The sequence below is a fragment of the Xenopus laevis genome, chromosome 6L (genome assembly GCF_017654675.1).
Source record: "Xenopus laevis strain J_2021 chromosome 6L, Xenopus_laevis_v10.1, whole genome shotgun sequence".
Lineage (NCBI taxonomy): Eukaryota > Metazoa > Chordata > Amphibia > Anura > Pipidae > Xenopus > Xenopus laevis.
Window position 1 is genome coordinate 109252168 of NC_054381.1, and position 26422 is coordinate 109278589.

General features: G+C 36.1%; 1 protein-coding gene across 4 annotated transcripts; it reads right to left on the reverse strand.

Moving 5' to 3' along the window:
- Positions 1 to 1911: 1911 nt before the first annotated feature.
- On the reverse strand, positions 1912 to 26417 carry rnmt.L (RNA (guanine-7-) methyltransferase L homeolog). 4 transcript variants are annotated; one of them, XM_018266334.1, is made up of 11 exons: positions 26367 to 26417; positions 24131 to 24392; positions 22756 to 22891; positions 20936 to 21058; positions 18953 to 19065; positions 17065 to 17246; positions 12851 to 13015; positions 11380 to 11497; positions 9490 to 9591; positions 8490 to 8523; positions 1912 to 2595 (listed from the first exon to the last, which is right to left on the reverse strand). In XM_018266334.1, the coding sequence occupies exons 2-11, from the start codon at positions 24326 to 24328 to the stop codon at positions 2558 to 2560; spliced, it is 1209 nt and encodes a 402-aa protein (XP_018121823.1). In that variant the 5' UTR covers positions 24329 to 24392; positions 26367 to 26417; the 3' UTR covers positions 1912 to 2557.
- Positions 26418 to 26422: the final 5 nt, after the last annotated feature.

The window sequence follows — 26422 nt, forward strand, 5'->3', positions numbered from 1 at the left end:
AGCTGGGGGAGCAGAGAGTTAACGCTGACAATTCTAAAGTCGCCATAGCAACCACCAATGCTATGGCGAGATTGGTGGATAGCATGGATAGGCGTGTCATCAGAGGTCAGTTTTGCTCCGACATTCCGACGCTGATTCCCCTGAACTGCGCATATGCTAAATTGTGAATGAGGAACTGCACATGTTCAGAACGCCAAGCAACAGCGCTGATTCTGAAGGGAGGGGGGAGAGTGGCAGATCGTGGAGGGAAACCTGCAGGACACTTAAATCAACAAAGCTCCTTTGTTGTTAACGTAAAAAGGACTGGAATGCTAGGTATGTGACTAATTCAATTAGGCTTTTTACTGAATAAAATCTTGTTTTAAGGGTTGACATGTCCTTTAAGGTAAGTAAATCCAATTACTACTAGGGGTGCCTAACATTTAGCACCAAGTAAATACAGCCTTTCCTTCTCCTTTAACAATTATATTTTTGGGAACATTTTGAAGTTAACAATTAAGGTAGGTTTATAGTAGGGATGCACCGATTCCAAGTTTTGGGATTCGTCTGAAACCCCAATCCTTTGTGAAAGACTGGGCAAATACCAAACCGAATTTGAACCCTAATTTGCATTTGTAAATTAGGGGGGGAAAGGGAACTTCATGTGCAGCGCGTTAAGTCATTTTTTTAATTCCATGTTTGTGTGATGAAAAGTCGCGTGATTTTTTAAAATTCGGATTAGGCACTTGGATTCGGCCGAATCCCTAACCTGAGGCTCAGTTGAGCCAAAAGCCGAGCCTAAAAAATAAAAATCTCAGAAACCGCTAGTTACATTTAAGGGGTTGTTCACCTTCCAAACACTTTTTTCAATTCATTTGTTTTTAGATTGTTCCCCAGGAATAAACACCCTTTTCAATTACTTTCCATTACTTGCAGTTAGGCAGGTTAAAAAAAAAGTTAAAAGGTTGAAGTTGATGGGCATGTGTCTTTTTTTCAACCTAACTTACTATGTTATTATTATTTATTTTTTACGGTTTTCCCCAAAAAACTAAATGTATCCATTTAGAACAGTTTATGGGCTCAGCGACCACCCTTCAGACGGTGAAAAATGACACTTTACACTTCAATATTAGAAAAACAGTCACACCTAGAATATAGAAAGTCAGTTATTTCTGGTGATCTGAAAACAACTAGTTGTTTGAAGGTAATCCACCCCTTTAAAGAAAATCTGCAACAATTCTAAATAAGTTTACTTGCATTTTTGGGAGGATCTAGGCCCCTCTTAAAAAAAAAAACTGCAAACACAGTGAAAAGAATGTCGCCTTGCACACGCAGCAATTTATATCTCTGGTGAATTCGCAGTTTTTCTGGCCAGAGAGGTCACAGTATGCACGTGGTTGTCAGGAAAACCGAACTGCACAGTCCTGAACCTATACACATCCATTTCTCCAATCAAAATGAAAAAGATAAGTAGAATATATAAATACACACACACACATATATATATATATTCTCACCCTGACGAAGATTCCTGTGCGGAATTGAAACGTTGGTCCACCAAATAAACCTTTCAATGATCTAATGCTTTATTCAGTTTATTTGATTATGGAGTGCTGTCCACAATGGAGATATATATATATATATATATGAATATGTGTATGTGTATATGTAAAGTATAATGTGCTTTTCTATATTTTTCAAAAGAAGCTGGTTATTCCCTGGACAGTAAAACATAAATTTAGGGCTATTCTCAAGCCTTCTTTGTAAGTGTGTACATTGAGTTCATTAAGGCTTGTTTTTGCTGGTCGCAGAATGTCAGGCTAAAATTAGCCAAACCCTGCTTAGTAACCATGACAACTTCACGATTTTCTTGCCATGCATTTTACAGTAAGAGACTGCTCAGTTTAGACCCAAGGACAATGAATGGCAGAGTCCGAGTGGCAATGCATTTATTTAGTGTGCTTCATGCTGAACAACAGACTCAGAATTCACCATTAAATCATGTCCAAGGTACATTTGCTTTTATTAGCACCCAATTACCCTTAAATATACTGCAGAACAGTAATGCGGACTTGTGGAGGTGGTACACTCAATCCATTCTGAATAAACTAGATTGTATAAATTAAAAGTTTTAAAAATGTTTTACTGGAAACTCAAATTATTTTATAAATACCAGCTTTGAAATGTACACAAAGGTCAGTAAAACATTCACAGAACCAAATAATTTGCTTGTACCGGCTGACAGTCTATACCACTCCAGTCCTAAAAACATCACATATGAAAACAGCAAGGTAAACAGCAGAATATACATTCATGTTTTACATACAAAGAAATAGGGCTCTCTTTCATCAAGTATATGAAATATTCCTATAAGATTAATGTAAAAAAATACCTAGCAATGTGCCGTCTTGTACTCGTACTTACTGGTAACCTCTCGCAGACAAGTATTTACAGTATAACTGGCACCGGGATTTTTACTACATGAATGCACAAATACAAAAAAGAAAGAAAAAAAAAACCAAAATTTCTTTCGCTCCAAATGCGAAACTTGTTCCGATTCTCTGAACGAAGTTTTCGTTTAGGCTTGCTTTTCAAATGCAAACAGCAAATAAATACCTAAGAAATTAAAGTGAAAAAAGATTAAGCAGCCATTTAATCACAGAACATTTGTGCAAGGTTATTGCAGATCCCTATGTATCATCCCATTTCATTTACAATACCCCAAACCTCTGCAGCAGTTACAGATGGAGGCCATAGTCCTTCTAGTATATAGTGAAACAAAAACATATACAAAGATGAGAGAACATCCAGAAGGCATGAATAGGAGGAATAATCCATCAAGCACAGTGGGGAGCATTCAAACTCTGGCCCAATTAACACAGTTCCAAACAATTTGCACTCAGGGTACTGAAGATGTTCCCCTTTGATTTTGCTTTTATCTATTAAAACATGATTCCCATGGCTAAAATCTGCTTCACATATGGAAATGCATATTTTCCCAAGAAAATATTTTGCCATTAACAAGATGAGTTACATACATAAAAAGAAGTGAAGATAAACCTAACGTAGACTATACTTTCCCCTTAAAGGGGACTGCCACCCAAAAAAACTATTCCAAATCCTATTTTATCACATTAGTCAAGCAAAATAAACTTTAATTACACTATATAAATTATTTGAATCTGGTTTCCTTTAGTCTGGGAATCCATAATTATTGCAATCAGGCAGGAGCCATTTTGTGGACACTGTCCACATATCAGAATCTTGTTTGTGCACCAGAATAGGGGACCTGATGTCCATCCCCATGCGCTGGCTACACAGTTTAACGGTGAAGAGAACGGGGGAATGTGGGGAGAGCAGTGACATCTAATAACTGCTGAATGGAAAGTGAAAGTAATTGCCTGCCCTGCCTTTATGCCTAAGACATAGAGATGGGGCAGGCAATATTTGATTGACAGCTGAGATTTTTAAATGAGCTTACAACAGCTATGAATGCTTTAATAAAAAAATAGAAATTGGATTTCATGTTCAATTTGAAAAGGACTTTTATTAAACAGATTTGTGTGTCTGGGTAACAGGTCCACTTTAAAGGGGACCTGTCAACCGAAAAAAAAATTCCAAATCCTATTTTATCACGTTTGTCAAGCAAAGTAAACTTTAATTGCACTGTATAAATTATTTGAATCTTATTTCCTTTGGTCTGGGAATTAATAATTATAGCAAGCAGACAGGAGCCATTTTGTGGACACTGTTATTAAGGAAAGCCTTCCATCATCTCAGAACTTGTTTGGGTACCAGAATGGGGGACTTAATGTCCATCCTGGTTACACAATTAAATGATAAAGAGAGTGGGGGGATGTGGGAAGTGCAGTGACATCCAGTAAGTGCTGAATGGAAAGTGAAGTAATTGCCTGCCCCTTAAGGCATAGAGGAGGGGCAGGCAATATTTGATTGACAGCTGAGATTTTTTTAATGAGTTTACAACAGCTATGAATACTTTAATAAAAAAAAAAAGAATTTGGATTTCATGTTTAATTGGAAAATGACTAATATGCAGCTTTTTATGTCTGGGTGACAGGTCAGCTTTAATAAAAGTTATGCTTAATGTTTATAAAAACACCAGCATATGTTGTATTGCACAGGACACCGTTTTTTTTGTATATCTGCTTATTTATATAAGTGGAAGCAGACATATCTGGTGTAAGGCAACCTCATTCAAACAGAGTAAAAGAAAGGTACCTCAAGCGGCTAAACTATAAATTAGAAATGGTGTAAAGCTAAAGGCATTCTGGGAACTGTAGCTCAATAACTATTGGAAATTCAAAAGACTAAGGGATTTCTTTTAAACAACATTTGGATAAGACAGAATTTTTCATCACTTTTTGATGCATGGGTGTCTCACAAGGAAATTTAAGAGACTAGGTGACCAAAGGTCCAAGGCCAGATGGGTACTACTGGAGCTTAGCTTTGTCTTTGCCATACCTCTTTACTTAAAAATTCTTTCCTGCATGGTGCAGAGAGAGTGGCAAATTGCTAACGAGGTGTCATTTCAAAAAGGATCCCCCTGACGAAGATGCTAGGCAGCGAAACACATTGGGCGGTGTAGGTGGTGTGGATAGCTCCCACTCTTCCCGACGTAGATAGGTAGAATTTGCACAGAGGAAAGTTTGGAAGGGAGGGTACTGGTGGCATTATGCCTTTGAAGTATAATTTGAATTGTACCTCGGCAAACTAGAACGCCGATACCTTACAAAATTTCTAACGTACAATTGAATCCACTACCTAGTCATCCTACGCTTGTTTTTAACTAAGTTATTTTAAGGACAAGGTCCTGCACAGCTATGTGATGAATATGCTGTGAGTTTGTGTATGGCTGCGCTACCATGTTTTTAATGGCATTTACATTAAAAGTTACGTTTTAGATATTTTCTGTTACATTGATACAAAACGTCCCTGAACTAGTTGGCTTGGTACATTGTATATGAAGTGGTGATCTCATCACTTCGTAATCCAATGTGTTACAGTTTTGTTTCTTTCATTTAAAGCAGTCTTCACTAATGGCAGTGAGGTTGTGGAATGCCCTGCAGGTTGATGGCAGGTCATATCAATGCCTTTATAAGTGGCTTGGATGATCTCTTGAACAAGCATAATATCCATCTTAAGATCTACATTAGTTTAGTAAAGGTATAGCTATATGTAGTTGGTGTGTGTGTGTGATGCAGTGTAAAGCCTTCACAATACAAAATGTATTTACAAGTCTCATGTTATACACATAGAACTGCCTTAAACCCATAAGGAATTTTGGGCGGAGAAATGCAAAGTCACTCCTTAATGTCCCTGTGGCCATCTATGCATCCAGAGCCAGAAGATATATCCAAATTTGCAGACAGCTTGTTTTGATCTGGTTAGAGCTCAACAGTGCAAGATTTTAGAACATAGCGGTTTTGGATGTATAGTTGGTAACAGGCACTTTAAGGAGTGATTTGCATGTCTCTGGCCAGTCAGTTTTATGTGCATAGCATAAAGGACGTGAATGCCTGCTGTTTACAGGAGGCCTTACACTACGGGGGTTATTTAGGATGCTCCGAATATCTGAAATTCGAATAATTTGTAGTTTTCTAAATTTATTAAAGCAAAAGTCTGTCTGAGAAAATCCGGTATCTCAAAGCTCTCGAGGTCCTGTATAAGTCAATGGGGAAGATCCTAGTGTCTGTGCTGCTGTCAGTACTGATATCCAATAATTTTGTGGATTTTGAACCAAAAAGTCCAAAAAATGTGTAGTATTAGCGGAAAAGTACGAAAAATTTATACTTTTCGGGCAAAGCTCTGAAGTTATCAGATTTTTGGCCGCCCCAATTTTTCGGACTTTTTTAATGTCCATTCAGGCAGTCGGAGTTAATCGGATTTTTATGTTAGCAATACTTCGAAAAATTCAGACCTTGATAAACAACCCCCTGCATGTCTTGCATAGTGAAGGGCTCTTTGTAGCCCTTCTACACCCTAACTATGTTTCTCTGCTCTGTTTATGCAATACATGTGCACTGATGTTAATTTGCAGAGATTGAACTTCGTAAATACGGGTTGAAAAAAGAAAATACAAAATGTAACTATACTAAGGAGGTATCCTAGAAGCTCACAAACCTCAATAAGTAGCTTTAAGTGACTCATTATCCCCCACATATAGTATAAAGTTATCTTCAGTATTCCAAACCATACAAAAGTAAGCACTTATATACTTTATTCACATCCATATTTCCTAGTCCCTAAAAAACAATGAGGAGAAAGCCATGCTGGTGGTGAAAGGAACAGAGGAGCTGCAGCAGATAAGTATACTTTACATCTGGTTATGCGCGTGTGTGTGTGTGTGTGTGTGTGTGTGTGTGTGTGTGTGTGTGTGTGTGTGTGTGTGTGCGTGTGCGTGTGGAACACACACATGTGGAACACACACGTTCCTAAAGGTTCAGCCAGACTTTTCTTTCTCAAACTTCTTTAACTTAAGGACTTATTTAACATCAAGATAATTTAGTACTCGAAAAGGTACAAAATCAATTGGGAAAATATGATGCATGAGGTCAGCTTATATTAAGCAAACATCAAATGAGTACTTTCCAAGAATCATAATAGGTTCATGAAAAACAGGTCATGTCAAACTAAAGAGTTTCAATGAAGTCTAAAAAAAAAAAAACAACATTTTTCAAGCTTTTCATTGAGATAAGTCTGAAATCAGGGCAAGCATAGAAGCAGATCAGAGGCTCATTTGCTAAAAGCATTTTCATGCAGCAATCATATTACAGGAATAGTTTTTCAGCAAAGGCATTATTTCAACTGATGGACTGATGGTCAAGTTTAGGACAAAATATTTTAGGTTTTAGACATCAATTTTTTTAGCATATATGAGTTTTCTTACAACTTACTAAAGCAGTTTGTTTTTCAACTTTAAAAAAAATAAATAATTATTTCTTCTTCAGATTCATCTTTAGAAATTAGTCAAATTTGACCCTCAGAATAAAGAAAAGTAAGGTTTTACATTGTGAGTAAAAAAGCCATTTACAAATCATATGGTAACTCATAAGCATTGCAAACAATCTTGCTGATGTGGTAGTAAAATCTACACGTCACTTCATTCTTCTGAAGCTGCCTCACAAGGAAACTTCAGATGATTTTGGGATGCATAGTTTTTTTTAGATTTTTACCTTCAGCTATTTCAATTATTGCCGGTGGAGAAGAATTTTTGGTGTGATTTGTTGCCAGTGTATGGAGACTGTTGTTTAGATGAAAAAATGTTCCCAAGTAATTTAAAATTAATATCCCACTGAAAAGTAATTTATTTTACTATGGGTGTCACATTAACAATGATAAAATGTGTTCAGTTTTGCAAATCTGTTCGAAAATAATGTATTGCAAAACAATATGCAGAACAAAATAAACAACTAGTTTGCAGCAGGAAAGTATTTTTCCCAAATAACATTTAAATCAAGCCATCAGACACTCGGACCAGCACTAAAATGAATATAAATTGTAGAGAATAGAACCTTTTTACGCTTTCTAGAATTAAAAAAAAGTGGTATGGGCTCTTAAAATTATTAAATAATTGTAATAGCTATGTAATTCCCTGACCTACAGCAACAGAAATTAAAGCGGGAGACGCAGTATGTTATATGGGGAATAATTGCAACGCACAGTGTCATCATCTTTGAAAACCCTCTGCCTTCTGCCAAGCTTAATATCCCATCATTTTTAGCATAACCTTTAACAGTGCTAATGGATCAGAATGCATGTCTAGCTGCAAATCTACACTACACCACATTTACAGAGTGAATGAGTACATAAAGATATGACCTCCAAGGTAATCGTATCAGGGGGAAGAAAGTTCAAATTACGCTTATGACTATTAATAACTTGCAGGTGAGAAAACTGAAAGCCCAAACATGCAGCACTATCCAAAGGAACAGTGGTAACAAAAAGGTGGGTAATGGATATTTGTAGATTCCTTTACTAAAGCAGAATTCTTCTTTAGGCAGTAGAAGCAGAGATCCAGAAAAGCAGCAGTGGGATTGGTAAAGAAGTGTAGTATTCTGCTTGGTGAGGTAATGCTTTCAATCTATTTGTGCAGTGTTCAGTGGCCCTTTCTGCAGACATCTCACTGCTAAGTCCTGGGGTAATGGAGTGCTCATAAGCCATTTTTGAAATGATCTTAATGGTATGTCTGGGACATTTCTGCATTGATCTTACTGGCAATTCTAGGCTCAATTGAGTGCTTATTGGTCATTTCTACAATGATTATAGTATTTGAAGGTGTTCCCAAAAATATCACCATGGCATATATTTTCACTGTTTTTTTTTTGGTAAGTGATGCTGCCCAAAAATGTGCTTCATTAGTCCTCTAAAGGGTTATAGGGGGACCCTCCAAACATTAGTTACACCACTGACTTGAATGTTTATGGAGACATTACTCTAATAAGTCTGTGAGCTACTGGGTTATCTGGTCATATGATATAGTGAATACTTACTTGTAGCATCCCATTCAGACTTGCTCAAAGTTCCCTTTGGGAAGAGAAAAATAAATACAGTTAGATTGGCAAACCAGTCTAATTTAAAGGGATATTCATTGGGTAATTCCTGACAGCTGGTGTTATAAAATGAAAAATATCAATTTAATCGTAACACAAATGCTGAAATATAAATGGATACTGCAGTCCACAGAACAGTGTGTAAAATTATCACATGAAATTAAATTGCTGCATTGTTGGCAGCTTATAAAAACATTTCCTGCATTTACTCTGGGTGAAAAATGCAGCAATGAATGTCCACTCAAAACGCTTGGGAAAGCAGAACTGTGTTTTGCAAGCAAGTTAAAATGACAAAAACTTAGTTACACAGAGAGCCTCATTTTCTAATGCAGGTTAATTACCCACAGAAAAACACACTTCTGCAGATGTGTAAGAAGTCTTGGTCCTTACTATTGTTACAAATCAGTTATAAAGTAGAGGGCTCCGCTCCCTTTGTGAACTGCACCTGTGTGAGCAACTACCCTGATGCCGCAAAATCGTGTAAAATGTTTAAAGAGGCTAAATTATCAGCCAAATCGGTGAAAGATACATTAATCCAAGTAACTTATCATGGAAACTATTACTTTAATGGCATGGTTTGTCTTATCTTATATGTGTTTTTAAAACAATAAAAAAACAAGGTTTCATGCCAGTGGTAAGAATTATTAGTTTGCATGTCTAGCCTTACTATATCATATCTTACAATCAGTGTTTGGTGCCGGAGGTAGTAGCAGTTTAAGGGGGCTCCTCTACTGTAACATGGTGCCAAAAGAAACAATCACATGCCTCCATGAGCCATACTTCAGTGAATCACTGTCCCTTTCCTTCCCCCTTAGCAAAGTGAACATTATCAGTGAAACTATGAGCCAGTAATGAACAAAAATACATAGGTTAATGTACCCCGTGTACTGTAATGTTAAAAAGAACGTGTATTTGTACACAACTTCTGCAAATAACCTACCAAAGGTAACTTGATTTGACCATTTTCTACCATTTTTTGCGCATGTTCATAATCTTCAGTCCTCCCAGAGACCAATTTTGTATTTGGAGCTGCAGGGTATGACTACATGATTGAAAATTAAAACAAAACAAATGAATCAGTGAAAAACATTGAAATATAAAAAGTAAAATCTTTTGCATCAATGATCCACTTAAAATTATAATAATTAGAAATAGAATTCTTTAAAGGATAAGTAAACGTGAAAAATAACTGAATGTAAAATTGATGAGAGTGCTATTCTAAGCACTTTTGCAATGTACATTCATTATTTATTTTTTTATTACAAAATATTAAGGATACATTGTTAATATAAATTAATTTTGTTACAACAGTGCCACCTGCTGGCCATTTTCTGACCATTCCGAGTTGTCGGGGAGAAAGAGTGAGGCCTGGTCTGATGTTTTTCTGCTTAAGAAAAAAATTAAAAACCTTTCTCAAATCTTTCCTAACCAGAAAAACATCAGACCAGTCCTCTTTCTTCTGACAAATTCCTTGACTACTTGTTGGTCAGAATGAACAGAAAATGACCAGCAGGTGGCACTGTTGTAACAAAATAATTTATAAGACAAAGTCCATCAAGTTCAACCCCTCCAAATGAAAACCCAGCATCCATACACACATCCCTCCCTACTTTCACAAATTCTATATACCCATACCTATACTAACTATAGAGCTTAGTATCACAATAGCCTTTAATATTATGTCTCTCCAAGAAATCATCCAAGCCATTCTTAAAGGCATTAACTGAATCAGCCATCACCCGACAGTGCATTCCACAACCTCACTGTCCTGACTGAAGAAACACCTACGTTGCTTCAAATGAAAGTTCTTTTCTTCTAGTCTGAAGGGGTGGCCTCTGGTACGGTGATCCACTTTATGGGTAAAAAGGTCCCCTGCTATTTGTCTATAATGTCCTCTAATGTACTTGTAAAGTGTAATAATGTCCTCTCGCAAGTGCCAGAGAAAACAACCCCAACCTAGACGCCTCCCCTCATAATTTAAGTCTTCCATCCCTCCAACCAGTTTAGTTGCACGTCTCTGCACTCTCTCCAGCTCATTTATATCCCTCTTAAGGACGTCTACTTTAATTTCTTGGAATAAAAATAAATAATTAAATAATGAACGTACGTTGCAAAAATGCTTAGAATAACACCCTCATCAATTTTTCATTAACTTATTTTTTAAGAAATTATGTGTAATGAGATTAAAAATTGGCTGGGTCTGAGCAGCTACTAAATTATACGTCATTGCAATTCTGAAAACTCAGCATATTGCAAAAATGTTTTCAATAATGTTTTAATATTAATTTTTTAAATGTTATCATTTTGCTGTTATATAGAAATTGGCATGTGCACTGGTGCCCCAGCTTGAGAAACAGGTAAAATCCAGGTCCCACTACAACACATTCAGTTACATTGAATAGGAGACACAACAGCCTGCCAGAAAGCAGTTCCATCCTAAAATGCTGCCTTATTCTGAAAGCACATGACCAGGCAAAATGACCTGAGATGGCTGCCTACACACCAATATTACAGTTAAAAAAAAAAAACACACTTGCTGGTTCAGGAATGAAATTTCATATGGTACAGTGAATTATTTGTAATTTAGAAATAAAAACATCATAAAAATCATGACAGAATCACGTTAAATAGGAATTTGCACCTGTTTTAAATACATATATTTAAATAAATATATGATTGTGTTTAACAGGAAACATATGCTCAGGTTCCATAAGAAATTCAGGGTTATTTTAAAGTTCTGAGTCATTACTTATGCCTTAAATTCCAATGCACTTTACACCTCTGTAAATTTTATGTAAAAAAAAAATATAGAAAAAGGTTAATAAATTACCTCCAAAGCCTTCATTCTTTTCAGCAGCATTTTCTGTTCGTCATTCTTAACCTTCTCTTCAAAAAACTCCCGAAAGGTCTTCTTGTAGATTAGTTTCATCTGATATTTCTTAGCCATTCTGTAAAGTAAATAGATGTGTTATGTCCACCCACACTTTTTTCATTCAGAATCTTTCCAATCCATTTTCACATTTTAATATAAAAAAAACCCGTAAATGCATCTGTCCCAAACTGTAGATTAGTGACATCTCATGGTGGTCAATAGTATTGCAACTAATAATCAACATTTTACAGAATAAATATTATAAGCATTTTTGTACAATAAACAGCAATATATACCCATAAACTATTCATTGGTAACAAATACTATTTTATATTAAGAGGGTATTCATTCTATGGTTATGTAGAGTCAAACTGATTTTTTTCCCTCTTCCTGTTTAAGTCTTAAAACCATTGTATTTTACACTATTACTAATGCTATATAAACACATGCACTCTAGCCCAGTCCGTAAACTTGGCTGGTTGCCCCCATGGCTACTTAGCAGGGATCTTTGAATCCAAACAAAACCCTTTCATTTTTCGATGTTAATGTTCTTTTAATTAAGAAAGGGTGGAGTAACTAAAAAAAAACAAAAAAAAAAAACTTCACAACAGGGCTAAAGCTAAAATTCAATATCATAATGATCAGGGTGCATTTAACCTATTTATTAATCAAAAAGAGTTCATTACCTCAAGCTAATAAGTACACAACATTACAAAATGAAAATCTGGCCCACTTGTAATCCTAACAAGATGAACACAAGCATCATTACAGCACAAACAAGTAACATGGCAGTTTTATACTGCTATTTGCTGAACTATAACTCTGCTCAAGACAAAGTTTTCGTTATCTATTTGGCACTGCACTCCAATATATTCCAACCCCTCAGTCTGCAGCTCCAGGAGACCAAAAGCTTAAGGATCAATGCAATGCCTAACAAGGAGCAGATAAGGTGACTGATTGGACACTTTTAAACAACTACTTTGTGCCATCAACAAAGCATCTGCTAAAAATTAGTGTTTTAAAGTAAATAAAATATTGTGTAGTGTTTCCCTGCACTGGTAAAACAGATATAACACTACTATAGTTCATATAAACAAGCCACTGTGCAGCAAAGTTGGAAACTGAAAAAAAGGCTATATGGCACAGGTTAAATAGTGGATAATAGATAAGCTCTGTAGAACATAATGGTGTTATCTGCTGTGTAATGTGAACCTTTTCTCCTTTGAATGAATGCCCCCATTGCTACACACTTATATAAACAATAGGAGTGTTTCTGAAGCAAATATCTGTTTTACCAGTGCAGGGCAACTCTGCATTATATTTTTATTACTTTACAGCACTTTCATTTTTCTATGCTACGGTTCCTAAAACTAAATTAACATGAGAAAGCAGAAGTGTTCAGTAAAGAAGGAATTCAAATGTCACTTACTCTACCAGCACTGGAAAATACACCAGAAATTCAGGCACATTAACCACCTCTTCCAAGCTAAAGTCATATTTACATCCAAAGAGAGGGTATTTTCCTTTTTTCTCAAACGTGACTGTATACACATCATTGCCAAATGAATTTGTGTCTGAAGCTTCGAGGCGCTTTCTGTAAGAGGAAAATATACAATATTGAAATCATACAAACACAGCATTGGGTGTACTATAACGTGATTGCTGGCTTTCACGTAAAGGGGTGGTTCTCCTTTGGGTTAACTTTTAGTATGTTATAAAACAGCCAGTTCTAAGAAACTTTTCAATTGGTCTTCATTACTTATTTTTTATACAGTTTTTGAATTATTTGACTTCTGACTCTTTCCAGCTTTAAAATGGGGGGTCATTGGTCCCATTTAAAAATGAATGCTGTGTAAGGCTACAAATGTATTGTTACTGCTACTTTTTATTGCTCATCTTTCTATTCAGGCCTCTCCTATTCATATTCCAGTCTCTTACTTAAATCAATGCATGGTTGCTAGGGTAATTTTGACCTTAGCAACCAGATTGCTAAAATTGGAGACCTGCTGAATAAAAGTCTAAATAAAGCAAAAACCACATATAATAAAAAATGAAAACCAATTACAAATTGTCTGAGAATATAATTTTTTACATCATACTAAAAGTTAACTCAAAGGTAACTTCTTTAATATGTGTATGTTACTATTTTTGAGATTCGTAACAACCACCCTGGACCCAATTAAAGGGGTTGTTCACCTTTCAAAGACTTTTTTCAGTTCAGTTTTCAGATTGTTCCCCAGAAAAATACTTATTTCAATCACTTTCCATTATTTATTTTTTACTGTTTTTCCAAAATCTAAGTTTAAAGTTAAACATTTCTGTCTGTGGTGTTTGAGTCTGGCAGCTCAGTAATTCAGGCGCAGACTCCAAACTGTAACAATTTTGCAACATTTAGTTGATACATTTCTCAGCAGAATCTCTGGAGTATTAGCAACTATCAATTCTAACAGCTGCCTGTAATGAAACTCAGAGATTACACTCAGCAGGGACAAAGAGAAGAAATGTATCAACTAAATGTATCAATTTAGAACAGTTTACAGGTTTGGCGACCCCCCTCGCAGAGGTGACAGAAAATAGAAAGTAATTGGATAAAATCATTATTTTTGGTGATCTATTGGAAAACAACCAGTTGTTTGAAGGTGAACCACCCCTTTAATATTACTTATAATTAAAGGAGAACTAAAGGCTTGAAAGACAAAAAATTCTGTATTTTATAAACAAAACTTACAGGCGGATTTACCAAATTTTGAGTTTGGGAAAAAAAAAAAATTATGCTAGTCCTCATGAATAAATCAAAGAGAACAGAATTTCACACTGATCCCACCTGCAACATTATTAGTACGGTCACCATGATTGCCATGTAAGGCATGTCCCCAGTGAATATAATAGCTAAACTTAGACCCAGGGCCTGCTCTCCTGTCTGCTGAAGAGAACTGGCCCAGAGTACTATACACTGAGTGCCACACCATTATTTCCCAACGCCCCAGCAATCCTCTGTGCTGTTCTGGATAGAGCAAAAGGGCAGTACAAAAAAAAAAATCTGAACGTTTAGGGGCAGATTTATTAAAGTGGACCTGTCATCCAGACACAAAAATCTGTATAATAAAAGTCCTTTTAAAATTAAACATGAAATCCAATTTCTATTTTTTTATTAAAGCATTCATAGCTGTTGTAAGCTCATTTAAAAATCTCAGCTGTCAATCAAATATTGTCTGCCCCTCCTCTATGCCAGTGGCATAGAGGCGGAGCAGACAATCACTTTCCATTCAGCACTTCCTAGATGTCACCGCTCTCCCCACATTCCCCCGTTCTCTTTACCGTTTAATTGTGTAGCCAGGGCATGGGGATGGACATCAGGTCCCCCATTCTGGTGCATAAACAAGATTGAGATGATGCAAGACTTGCCTTAATAAAACTGTCCACAAAATAGATGCTGCCTGATTGCTATAATTATGAATTCCCAGACTGAAGGAAACAAGATTCAAATAATTTATATAGTGTAATTAAAGTTCATTTGGCTTGACTAATGTGATAAAATAGTATTTGGAATGGTTTTTCTTTGGGTGACGGGTCCCCTTTAAGGGTAGAATTGAAAATTTGAATTTTTGATTTTTTTTTTGTGTGGTTAAAATGGTCAAATTCAACTAGGAAATTATCCAAACTCAATTCAAGCTTTTTAAAGCATTCAAATTTGATTTTCGAGATTTTTCATACTCTGGCCCTTTAAGAATTTGAATTAGACTATTCACCACCTAAAACCTGCTGAATTACTGTACAAGTACATGGGAGAGGTGCAGTGAAAAATTTCGATATGAATTTGAATATCCACCCTTAATAAATATGCCTCCCCAAGTTAAATTCCGATGCTATTCTATTGCGCATGCACACTGTCCAGGACACCAGAGACAATTGCTGTGGCATGGCACTCAAGGGATTGTACCCTGGGCCAGTGCAATTTTAAAGGAGAACTAAAGCCTAACTAAAGAAGTAGGCTAGAATGGTTGTACATTATGTTTTGGGTTTCTGTGCCAGTCAATCACAGCCTTTAGCATTAAAGATACTGTATGTGCCCCTGAAGATGCCCCAGTAGTTCCCCATCTTCTTTTCTGCTGATTCACTGCAAATGCTCTGTGCTGCTGTCAGTTACTGAACTTAGGGACCAACTCACAATATACAGTACACATAGAATATAAATGTCACAATATAAGGCTTAGTAATTAATACAGATAACTATTACATGGCAGCACAGAAACCAGTGCAACTGGAATGAAAATCAAATAATCAGCCCTGTAGCATCAGCTTTTATGGCAGGCCAACCTCATTTTGTGCAGGATAATTTACGACAACCCCTAAGCTAAGCTTCTCAACAGCTGCTCAGAGCCCACTGAGCATGTGAGTGTCGCAGACACTTTCCAAGATGGTGACCCCCTGTGACAAGTTTGAAGTCCTGGATCATTGCTGCTGTTGAGAAGCTGAAACTTAAGGCTGGTACAATAAGTTCAGTATATAAAATATGGAATTTTTAGCCATTCATTTTTATGATTTACTTCTCCTTTAAGTGGACAGGAGTGCAGCTGTGTTGTCTGAACACATTGGCACTCTAGTGTACTTCAGTTGACTTGCCCTTTAAAATCTGTCTACAACAGCTCCAGATCTTGGATGTCATTAGGCCATCATTTGAATGCCAGTGTTCAGAGAGTTAGGTAAAGGTGTTATATGTATATTCTATGTGCCAGTCTTACATTTAGCATCCTCCATGGTTGCTTTAAAAAGAATAGCGTATAATTTGAGGGCATAACTTTTCTGTATGACTAGACATCAAAGTAAGATGAAAATATGGAATACAATAAGGAAGTTCTCCTGTTAATAGATAGTATCTGTGCTAGGAATTTAATGTCCACAAAAGAAACCAATATTTTTTGGCAAAATACAAGTTTACATTCACTGCTGTAAAAAAACAAAACAAAAAAAAAACCTTAGTTTAATTTTCTATAGTTTACAAATATTTCACCTAGTTCAAATGTAACTGTGGTAAAGTCAAACTCAGCAGCAGTAGAAACTGATAAGTTTCAATCTATGTTATATACCACGTGGAGCTAAATCATAGCCTTAGAAAGCCTAATCGAATTTATGGTCTCTAATCAGGACTGCCAATGCCCATTATTTTGATAAATTGTAGCATGTAGATTATCCTGGAAGGTAACCAGGGCATCAGGTAGATTCATGTTTAACATTAATTTAACCGGGAAAACTCTGCAGAATGTCAACTCCGAATAAATGATACGAGTAAATGAACATATTTCCTTGGTGATGTGGGATATAAATACTGTATATATCATTTTACATTTGAGAATCCTCTAAGACTATCTGAAAGTTATATAATGCTATTTCTTTAGACCAATCTGCAATACCTAAATTAATGCAAACCTAAAATACAGTCTTAAGGAGATGACTGAGAATTTTGTAATTGGAATTTACCTTGTATTAACTGTCAGACTCCCCCCCTAAACTGAAACCCAATACAATTTGTAAACATAGTTGGAAAAATTATTCTTTTTATCAGACAGGCTACAAAATATTTTAGACAGCACCCTTTTATCCCCTAATATGAAAGTGGCAATAGAAAATATCAAGAACACTTACACCAGCTCAAAGCCATCTGGAGTTGTGCCTATGAAAAATCCTCCAGGGCACAGCCTTTCGCAAGCATTTCTTAGCATCGTGTCAGCCTGCTCATATGTCTCAAATGAGTAATGGTAAACAAACTGACAGCTGCAGATGTCAAACTTGATCTCTGGATCAATGTACTTTTCAGATAAAAGCTCCTGAAAATGATTAAAATAAGAGAATCGGTAAGTCAAAATGCCACTGACCAGTTTTAGTAGAATTAAGAAAACGTTTGTCACATTCCAATGCCTATGCTATTTAACCATAAAATGAACCATTTCTAAAAGGAGGAACTACTCTCTCTGTTTTTTTTATTTAACAGCATTATCTCTCTGAAAATATTTTACTTTGAAAAATCACACCCGTCATCTGAAAAAGGGTATCTTTAAAATTGAAGCTGTTCTGTATTCCAAACATCTTTCCAATATACATTAAATCCAACTGGAATAGTTACGAATTGCAGTATCTGGTAGTTTATGTTCTCTGTCACTTTTGCTTCTGCCTCCTGAAATATTGTATCAAAAGCCAGAGGCCTGGAGCGGAAATCACTTCTGCTACATTGTTTCCATATAAAAGGGATACTGTCATGGGGAAAAAAAAAAAATCAAAATGAATCAGTTAATAGTGCTGCTCCAGCAGAATTCTGCACTGAAATTCATTTCTCAAAAGAGCAGATTTTTTTATATTCAATTTTGAAATCCGACATATTATTATTATTATTATTATTGAAATAGACATATTGTCAATTTCCCAGCTGCCCTAAGTCATGTGACTTGTGCTCTGATAAACTTCAATCACTCTTTACAGCTGTACTGCAAGTTGGAGTGATATCACCCAAACCCTTTTCCCCCCAGCAGCCAAACAAAAGAACAATGGGAAGGTAACCAGATAACAGCTGCCTGGTAGATCTAAGAACAACACTCAATAGTAAAAACCCATGTCCCACTGAGACACATTCAATTACATTGAGAAGGAAAAACAGCAGCCTGCCAGAAAGCATTTCTCTCCTAAAGTGCAGGCACAAGTCACATGACCAGGGGCAGCTGGGAAATTGACAAAATGTCTAGCCCCATGTCAGATTTCAAAATTGAATATAAAAAAATCTATTTGCTCTTTTGAGAAATGGATTTCAGTGCAGAATTCTCCTTGAGTTGCACTATTAACTGATGCGTTTTGAAAAAAACATGTTTTCCGATGACAGGATCCCTTTAAGGATAAAAGTTGTCTATGGTTTTTAAATACAAATTCATAACCTTGCTATTATCAAGTCATCGGACAACTGGATACCCAGACAGATTTACTGGTTCAAATGCAAAGAAAACTCACAGGTGTAATTTCCATCAAGAAATCACATTATGTTTTCCATACAGTGTATACTAAGCTAAGTACAGTTTTTAACATCTCCTGTAATCAATATGTTTCTTTAGTTAACACTTTTCTTGCCGAGTATTCAAGTGTGACATGTACTCTCATAGTTTCTTTGCAATGTAAAACATACTTTAATCAACTACTACCAGAAGTATATTCTTCTCAAATTAGTAAATGTGACACATGGAAGCCTATTTAAATCAAAGGTCAGGTTTTAGAGGTTTTTGAAACCACAACAAAACTACAAATGTCATGACATTTGTTAGGATCTGAATTAAAAAAAATAAACGTACGATTTTAAGCTGAATGATGTGTTAAAAATCCGAATACCTCAAAAACCTCCAAGTTTTTCGGCTATCAAAAAATATATGAAAAACTCTAAAAGTCAAAACTGATTAAAAATGTTCCAATAGGATCAGCGTAGTAAATTTTTAAAGATTCATGGAAAAAAAAATCTAAACTTGACTGTTCGTAATTGAGCTGCGTAATGTAGTACCTTGGTAGAATCTGAAGTCAAAAACTCTGCTTCAAAAATCCGCTCATTTCGTGATTTTCTTTTCATGTCTTTGTATCGTTGCTCACATTGCTTGACGGAGACATCTGCTATATCTGTGTTGACATATTAAGAAATCAAATGTTTATTATTCATTTTTGATATTGAGTTTCTTTATTATAATGTGGAGCAACAGTGTACATAATTCAAGCACTATTTATCTTTTTTATATAAATAGAACCTGATTTATATATTTTTATTTTATATATTTCATAATTTTATTTTGTTAAAGTTGTAAAAATGTGAATATTTCCAATACCTAACTTTGCCCAATTCTGTGGGGAATGTGAATATCAAAAAGCCGCAGCTTTTATACATAATTAAATGCTGCGGCAATAGTTCAGTAGAAAGAAATTAGCAAGCAATTACGTATCCCTAGCCGTTTCATCTAACTTTCACCTGAAGAGTCACTGCTAATTGACAGTGCATACATTTTATCAATTAGCAGATTGTTTCAGAAGCAATACAACCCAAATATTATGCACATTAACACTTTTAAATTCACAGACATGAATGGAAAATTATTGAAACATTTCTTGCATCGCATCCTACAGGTGCCCAGCAGAATTAATATCTGGGATTTCAAATATCTGAACACCAACTTTGCCCTGTATTTTGTATCCTTCCACTAATAGAGTAGATATTTACCAATATCCCAACTTAAGTTTTATGAATTTTTAACAGTGTGCGGCTATTTCAGTGGAATTTTCCTTCTAAGTTTAATTACCAATGACATTCACTTACATTTGCCTATGATTAAGGGATTTGATGCCGAAACGTGTTAGGTTTTTGTCCAGAAGTGCCGTCTACATCGAGTTTTGTTATTACATTTGTTTAGGGATGCACCGAATCCACTATTTGGGATTCGGCCGAATACTGAACTGAATCCTAATTTGTATATGCAATTTAGGGACAGGAAGGGTAAAAAGTAGAAAAAACATTTTTACTTCCTGGTTTTGTGACAAACAATATGTGATTTCCCTTCCCGCCCCTAATTTGTATATGTGATTCAGCCAGGCACAAGGATTTGGCCGAATCCTGCTGAAAAAGGTCAAAACCTGGCCTATTCCCGAACTGAATCCTGGATTCGGGAACACTACATTTGCTATGTGGAAGCACTATGAAAAGCTAAACGGGAGATGCAAATTAATTTTTTTGTAACAAAACTACTATCTGTCATTTAATTTCCTACAGAATGTTAAAATTAAATAAGTTTCAGAAACGAAAGCGTAGGGGTTGTAAAATACCAAAGTGTTACAAAGTGCTTTTTCCAGCAGGTGAGATTTACCATTTCCATAACGGTGTCTAGAAATCTCTGCCATTTCACTAGAGGTGGACGTCTCTTGGATTTACAACAGAGACCATTATAGTTCTTGACTATTATATGGACCATTACCCATCAAGGCCCGAAGGAGCCAAAACTATGATAGCAGAACATAAGTTAGACATAAAACATTAGCATATATGGAGTTCACCTGCCACCTGTAGATGCGGTTTACTTTCCCAATGCCTCCAGCTGTCAGGTAAATGCATCACTTACGTCAGAAGCACACGAAGTAGCACCCTGTATGTTATGCAAGGTGTCAATCTTTCAGTTTTAACCTTTTCTGTGCCTGCCATATTATTGTGTATTTTCAGCATTGCAACTAATATCCTTGATTAAAATAGTAAAAGTTTACCAGACATATTTGCAAAGTAAGTCACATTAATATTAAAATATTTTCATGCAATTTTTCAGTCACATGATACCAATGTACAGGTATATTTTAAAGCCCGAGAAAGTCCGTATTTAAATACCATGAAAGATGTAGCATTGCTGATAGAAGAAGCACTCCATCTACAGCTTGGTAAAGGGCAGAGGTATGCTGGCTTATTGTATGCAGCAACTGACCCACAGGATTTCATGCAAATGATGATGTCTCTTACCTGTACATACAAGTTTACTGATTCCTCCTTTTCGCCACTTAAGTAAATCTCCACCTTTTCCACAACCCAAATCAAGCACAGTGATGTTCCTGGTCCTCTGCTGCACCTTCTCTACAAACTCGCCTGAAGACATAATAATAAGTTATATAAGTTAAGCACATCCAAACTGACAATCCTTTAAACCAAGTGAAGTAGGGGCACTAAGAGGTGCGATAGCATAGTACGGGACTATAATGAGTTCCCAGGGTTGCTAAAATAAGTATTCAAATTCAGCGACCCATGCATGTACATAATATTCCAGAATGTAATATTGGGAAAGTTGGATATAAACACTAACCAAAAAAAACTTTTATACATTAACAAATCTAGAATGTATTTTGAGGTTTTAACATGGTACATAGACACATTTACAAAAGAGACTGATTTAGCTACTTTATCAGTCATGGGGAAACAATTTTGGAAGAGTATATATTTGAATATATATTGTACAACACAAACTAAAATGCATTTAAATATTATGATGTTTGTTTGCTGGTTTGTTTTTACCATTATACCATAATAATCCTGAAGAATGATCTTGAAGAAGGATATTATATCACTAGCAAAAGTCACTCATGAAATCAAGGTATAACATACCTGAATGCAGCATATACTACACAAGAGGCCACAAAAAGGCTTTATGGTGACTTCTATAATGTAATTATAGGAGATCTGGTACAATTTAAGGGGATATATGGAAAAGGTTAAGACATATTTAAATAACAACAAAAAGGAATGGTATTCAGAATGCCCAACTGAAATTCCTTCTATATTCAAACTTATAGACAAATCTTGCAGGGATGTTCATTTCTATTGTTTTACAGCAGGGTATCGGGCTGCTGTGCTGCTAATCATCAAATCAAAGAATATTCAGATTCTATTTGAAACCCAGTGGTAAGTCTTAAAGAAAAAATTAAAATGTAATTCAAAGCAACTTTCCGGTATAAATTAAATATTTTTCAATGTATTTGTAAAAGTAATTCCAATAGAAAGCAGCATCTGTTAGGATGTTTACTTTTGCTCTTTCTCTCTCTTCCTAGTCCTGACTCTATAAAACAGAGTTGCAGGCCAGCTGATAAAAAATTTAACAGGAGTTAGGTCTTACTCCGGCAGAGCCAGAGAACAGAAAAAGTGAAACACTGCTATTGACCACTATGACATCTGTGCATAACTTAAAACTATTAAACATTTTTAATAAATGTATATAAGTTTTAAAATTGTAGTTTTCTCTCCCTTTGTTGTTATTTATATTTCAGCTTGTAAGAGCTTTGAAATGGGTCTACGACACGAAAACTATAGTTTTTGGGTAGAAGGCCCATTTAAGACAACAACAATGGGAGAGAAAACTACAGTTTTAAATTTGATAGAGTCAGAGTACACAGTTTATTTAGTTTTCTGATTTTAGCAATCAAGTATCCAGGGATCCAAATTTCGTTTTAGCGATTATTCTGTAACATTTAAACAGAGGCATATTTAATGTTTCAATTTATTCTACATACAAAATGAGCATTTAGAAACTAAAGCTTTTGTAAGAACTACTGGGAGGAAAGCTGCTCAACTTGCTGTTGAGAAGCACTGGCTAGGAGGATAATTTCTTGCAATATTCCCAATATTCATACACATTTAGGGCCACTTATGAAAACACATCAGATAGTTGCTATGGTGTACCTTAACACTTAATGGCTTGGTCTAATGTTTAGTACCTGAACACTAACACATGCAAAGACTTCACATGGAGCGACAAATGAAACGGTTATAATACTCTATGACGTGTCAAGTACCTATAAGAGCACTCTTCATCCAGTTGTTGAAATTTCGCAGATGAAATATACGAGACTGGCTACGAATTTCTAATCCGGTCTCTGGAAGTTCATTGTAATGTGTTACAACTAAGGAGCCATGGCCTTCTTCTAAACGCTGTTTGAAAAACAAAAATAAATTGGAATATTATTGTGCTTAGCATTATCAGCATTTTAAGCAATACACTTAAAGGCCTAGTAACACTTTGAATTGAAAAAGCCTTTACATAATCTTTACCATTCACTTAGTCTAAATTATTGAAAATTTGCCTGAATTTGAAATTTTCTGAGTTTGTAGTAATTGGTATGCTAGGAAGGGATATGGGAATGCAAATGTCCTACTTCAGCACCCAATGAAATTCCTTTTGGTCACATTATTAAATCGAATTGAAAGATTACAGTCAATGATAAATAATTAAAGCAGAGGAGGTGCTGCACTATGATAGAAAATTTTTTGTTATTTATGTATTATGTCTATGGGAGGACTGACATACTACTCACTGATAAGGTCAAATAAACTAGGCAGACAAAAATGAAAATTTGCTAATTATAAATTCTCTGTGGATTGGTGTTAGATTCATTAAATTCATCAAGTTATCTGAATGCCTCAACAATACAAAGTACAAAATTTTTGTATGTTCTATTACTGATTTTCGAGAGTGACTAAAATTTTTTTTAAGTACAATGTACACTAATTACATGTGCCCAAACAAAAGAAAACATCTAATTGTTGCTTAAGGGTTTGTTTTCATTGCTGCTTTTAGGGTGTAATAATCTATAAAATGTAAGTGTGGCGAATTTCAATTATTCATCTTCATTTCATATTTGCATAAAAATCAGTACAGTCTGCAACATTCCATGCAACTGATTACTAATCAGTCATCTACGCCATAAAAATTAATCTTGCAGACAAATGTCTGGCCATAGGGAATCAATGAAGCATTTATTCTGCATGTATTCATGGTTAAAGGGGGTAATCTGGTTTGTGACTTTTATAGGTGTTCCAACAACCCTGAATTACCTTATATTGGTAAAATCTCCCTCTATCAGCAATTTAGGTTCCACTTCAGCCATGAACGGACTATTGTTTAACAGTGACTAACTAGATTGTCACAGAAAAAAACATTATGCTATTTTTGTAAGAAGGGATTTTTTTTTTGCTGGAAATCTAATCTACATCGCAATGACCAAACATGGAATAGTTTCAATTTCTCGGTATAGCTTAAAATATAACAAAAACCTTTTTGTCATTAAAACAACAGGCATAAAGTATGTCCAGCACAAGCCCTAATCACTGATCTTATGTTGAACAAGGGGTAACAATCAGAACAACAAAAATACCAGCAAGGAAACATACAGGCCTCTTAGGTGGAGAGTCTGGTTCAGCAGCTTTCCTTTTTAGCGGTGACTTTGTATTCCCAGGGAGTGATTTTTCACTTGCTGATAATTTAGGACTTGAATGTTCGCCTTTAACATGTTGGAAGGCTCCATCTGCACCACCTGATTCAGAGTTTGTCTGTGACACCTTTTCTTCAGGGTTCAATACATGGTCCATCTTTGCTGGATAAATGCTTTGTTTTGCGGGACGACAGTCAAAAGCTCTTCATTCCTACTTTTAGCTGAAAGCAGACAAAACAGGGAAAAACAATTATCACTTAATGTCAATAGGTTTTAGAAAGAAATTATTTTTCCAGAATTTAACATATCGTACACAGCATTCTGGTTTTTGTTCTGCTCATGGCTCTTTGACGGATACTTGAAAATGAAAGTTTTACCACTCAATTGTCTGTCAGCTGCCACCACAGAATTAACTAGCTACAGCAGTCAACTGGTTAAACCATGTGTTCATATTATTACTTAAATAGTAGTAATATAGCTAAATACCGTGCATGACAAATATGAATTCAGGTTAGCATTGAATTCATACTAATTTCAATTTTATCAAGAACACATTTATCCTGTATGTTTTTAGAATGAGGGAAGAAACCAAAGTACACTAGGAAACACAGTGAAGCACAAGATGTCAATAGGACCCAACACTGCTAACACCCTGCAGCCCAATCATAGCAACGGCTGCTGGCATATAGGCCATCACTATTATGCCTAAATACACCCCAAGGATAACATGGTTAGCAACTAAGTGCAATGTTGTCCCTGCAACCTGCCACTGTGAGTTTAGTACAATCAAATGTGGGCATGCTCAACTATAACTCATCGCTTGTTGTTGCATTGGGTGCAAGCTGCTGGTCCCCCTGCCAGGTACCCACGTATAACTCCAAGAAACACACTCTGCAGCACTCCGAATCCTGTTAAAGTGGTTTATTGCGCCAACAAATAAACCACTTTCACAGGATTCGGAGCGCTGTAGCGCGTTTCTTGGAGCATAAATATTTTAGTAACAAATGAAACAGACTTGAAAGCTGCCAAAGGATCAAGTATTGCAGAGCCCAGTGTGGCACCTGGCAATCAATTATAGGGAAGCATTGTATCCTGGTTTGGGATTTGGCTAAATCCAAGCCAAAACCCTTAAAACCATGTGACTTTAGGTCACATGATTAAGGAAATTGCAAATTTCCCTCAATTTCCTGAACATAACTTGCACATGCAAATTAGCGTTCAGATCCAATTTAGGCTTTGTCTGAATCCTTTGTGAAACATTCTGGATTCGTCTGAATACCAAACAATGCGGATTCAGTGCATCCCTTAAAATACATATATACAAAGCACCGACTCTTCATTGAGATATAGGGGGGATGAGGCATAGCTACAGGAGTGGTAAGAGCCCTTGGTCTATAAAAGCCAAATCCATACAATGTCAATTGTGAAGGTTCCCCGGTAAAACTAATACAAATAAGCGAAATGTGCATCCCCACAAAATGAACTCTACACTGGCAGCACAACAGGTCTAGACTGGGATCCCTGGCATGTCAATAACATGGAGGCCTCAACAGCCCAATAAATAGTGACTGTATATGACATCTTACAGCAGCCCAGCCAGAATACTCATATAGCCAGTCCAGGCCTACAGTGTCAGTCTCCCAGGTGAGGATAACAATTATAGTGCTGAATTTATCCCCCATAACAAATAGGACATTCCCACGTGCATGCACCTCAAGCAATCAAATAAACAAGCTACTACACTTCATAAATTAACTTGGAGTATATGACATTTAACTGGGAAAGGCTCGTGTCTTTATAGAGACGCATGTGTGATACATTATACTACTTTAACTCACTAATTCTATCCACAGTGGACTGAACAGAAAGGCAAGCAGTTATTGAACACTGACCACGTAAAGCTGAGTGAGCCGGCAGAACGCGAGGCCATGAAATCACTCACCAGCACTCTTGAAATACAATACCCGCGCCACAGCTCTGCCTCTGTTTCTAAGATGCTTCCGGCGCACACACCATAGAGCGCACATACTATAGAGCGCACATACTATAGAGTTCACATACCATAGAGTACACGAGCGAGACACTCTCCTTAGACTCTAGCGCCACAGCAGCAGGGAGGAAACACTGCAGTCGTATTAGCGCCCCTACTCTCAGAACATCCATAGAACAAATACACAGTTTACGACACAACTTACAGCTACGGTAGCAACTAGTTCCTATCCTCGGAAAGGACCTGACGTCACGGTCATGC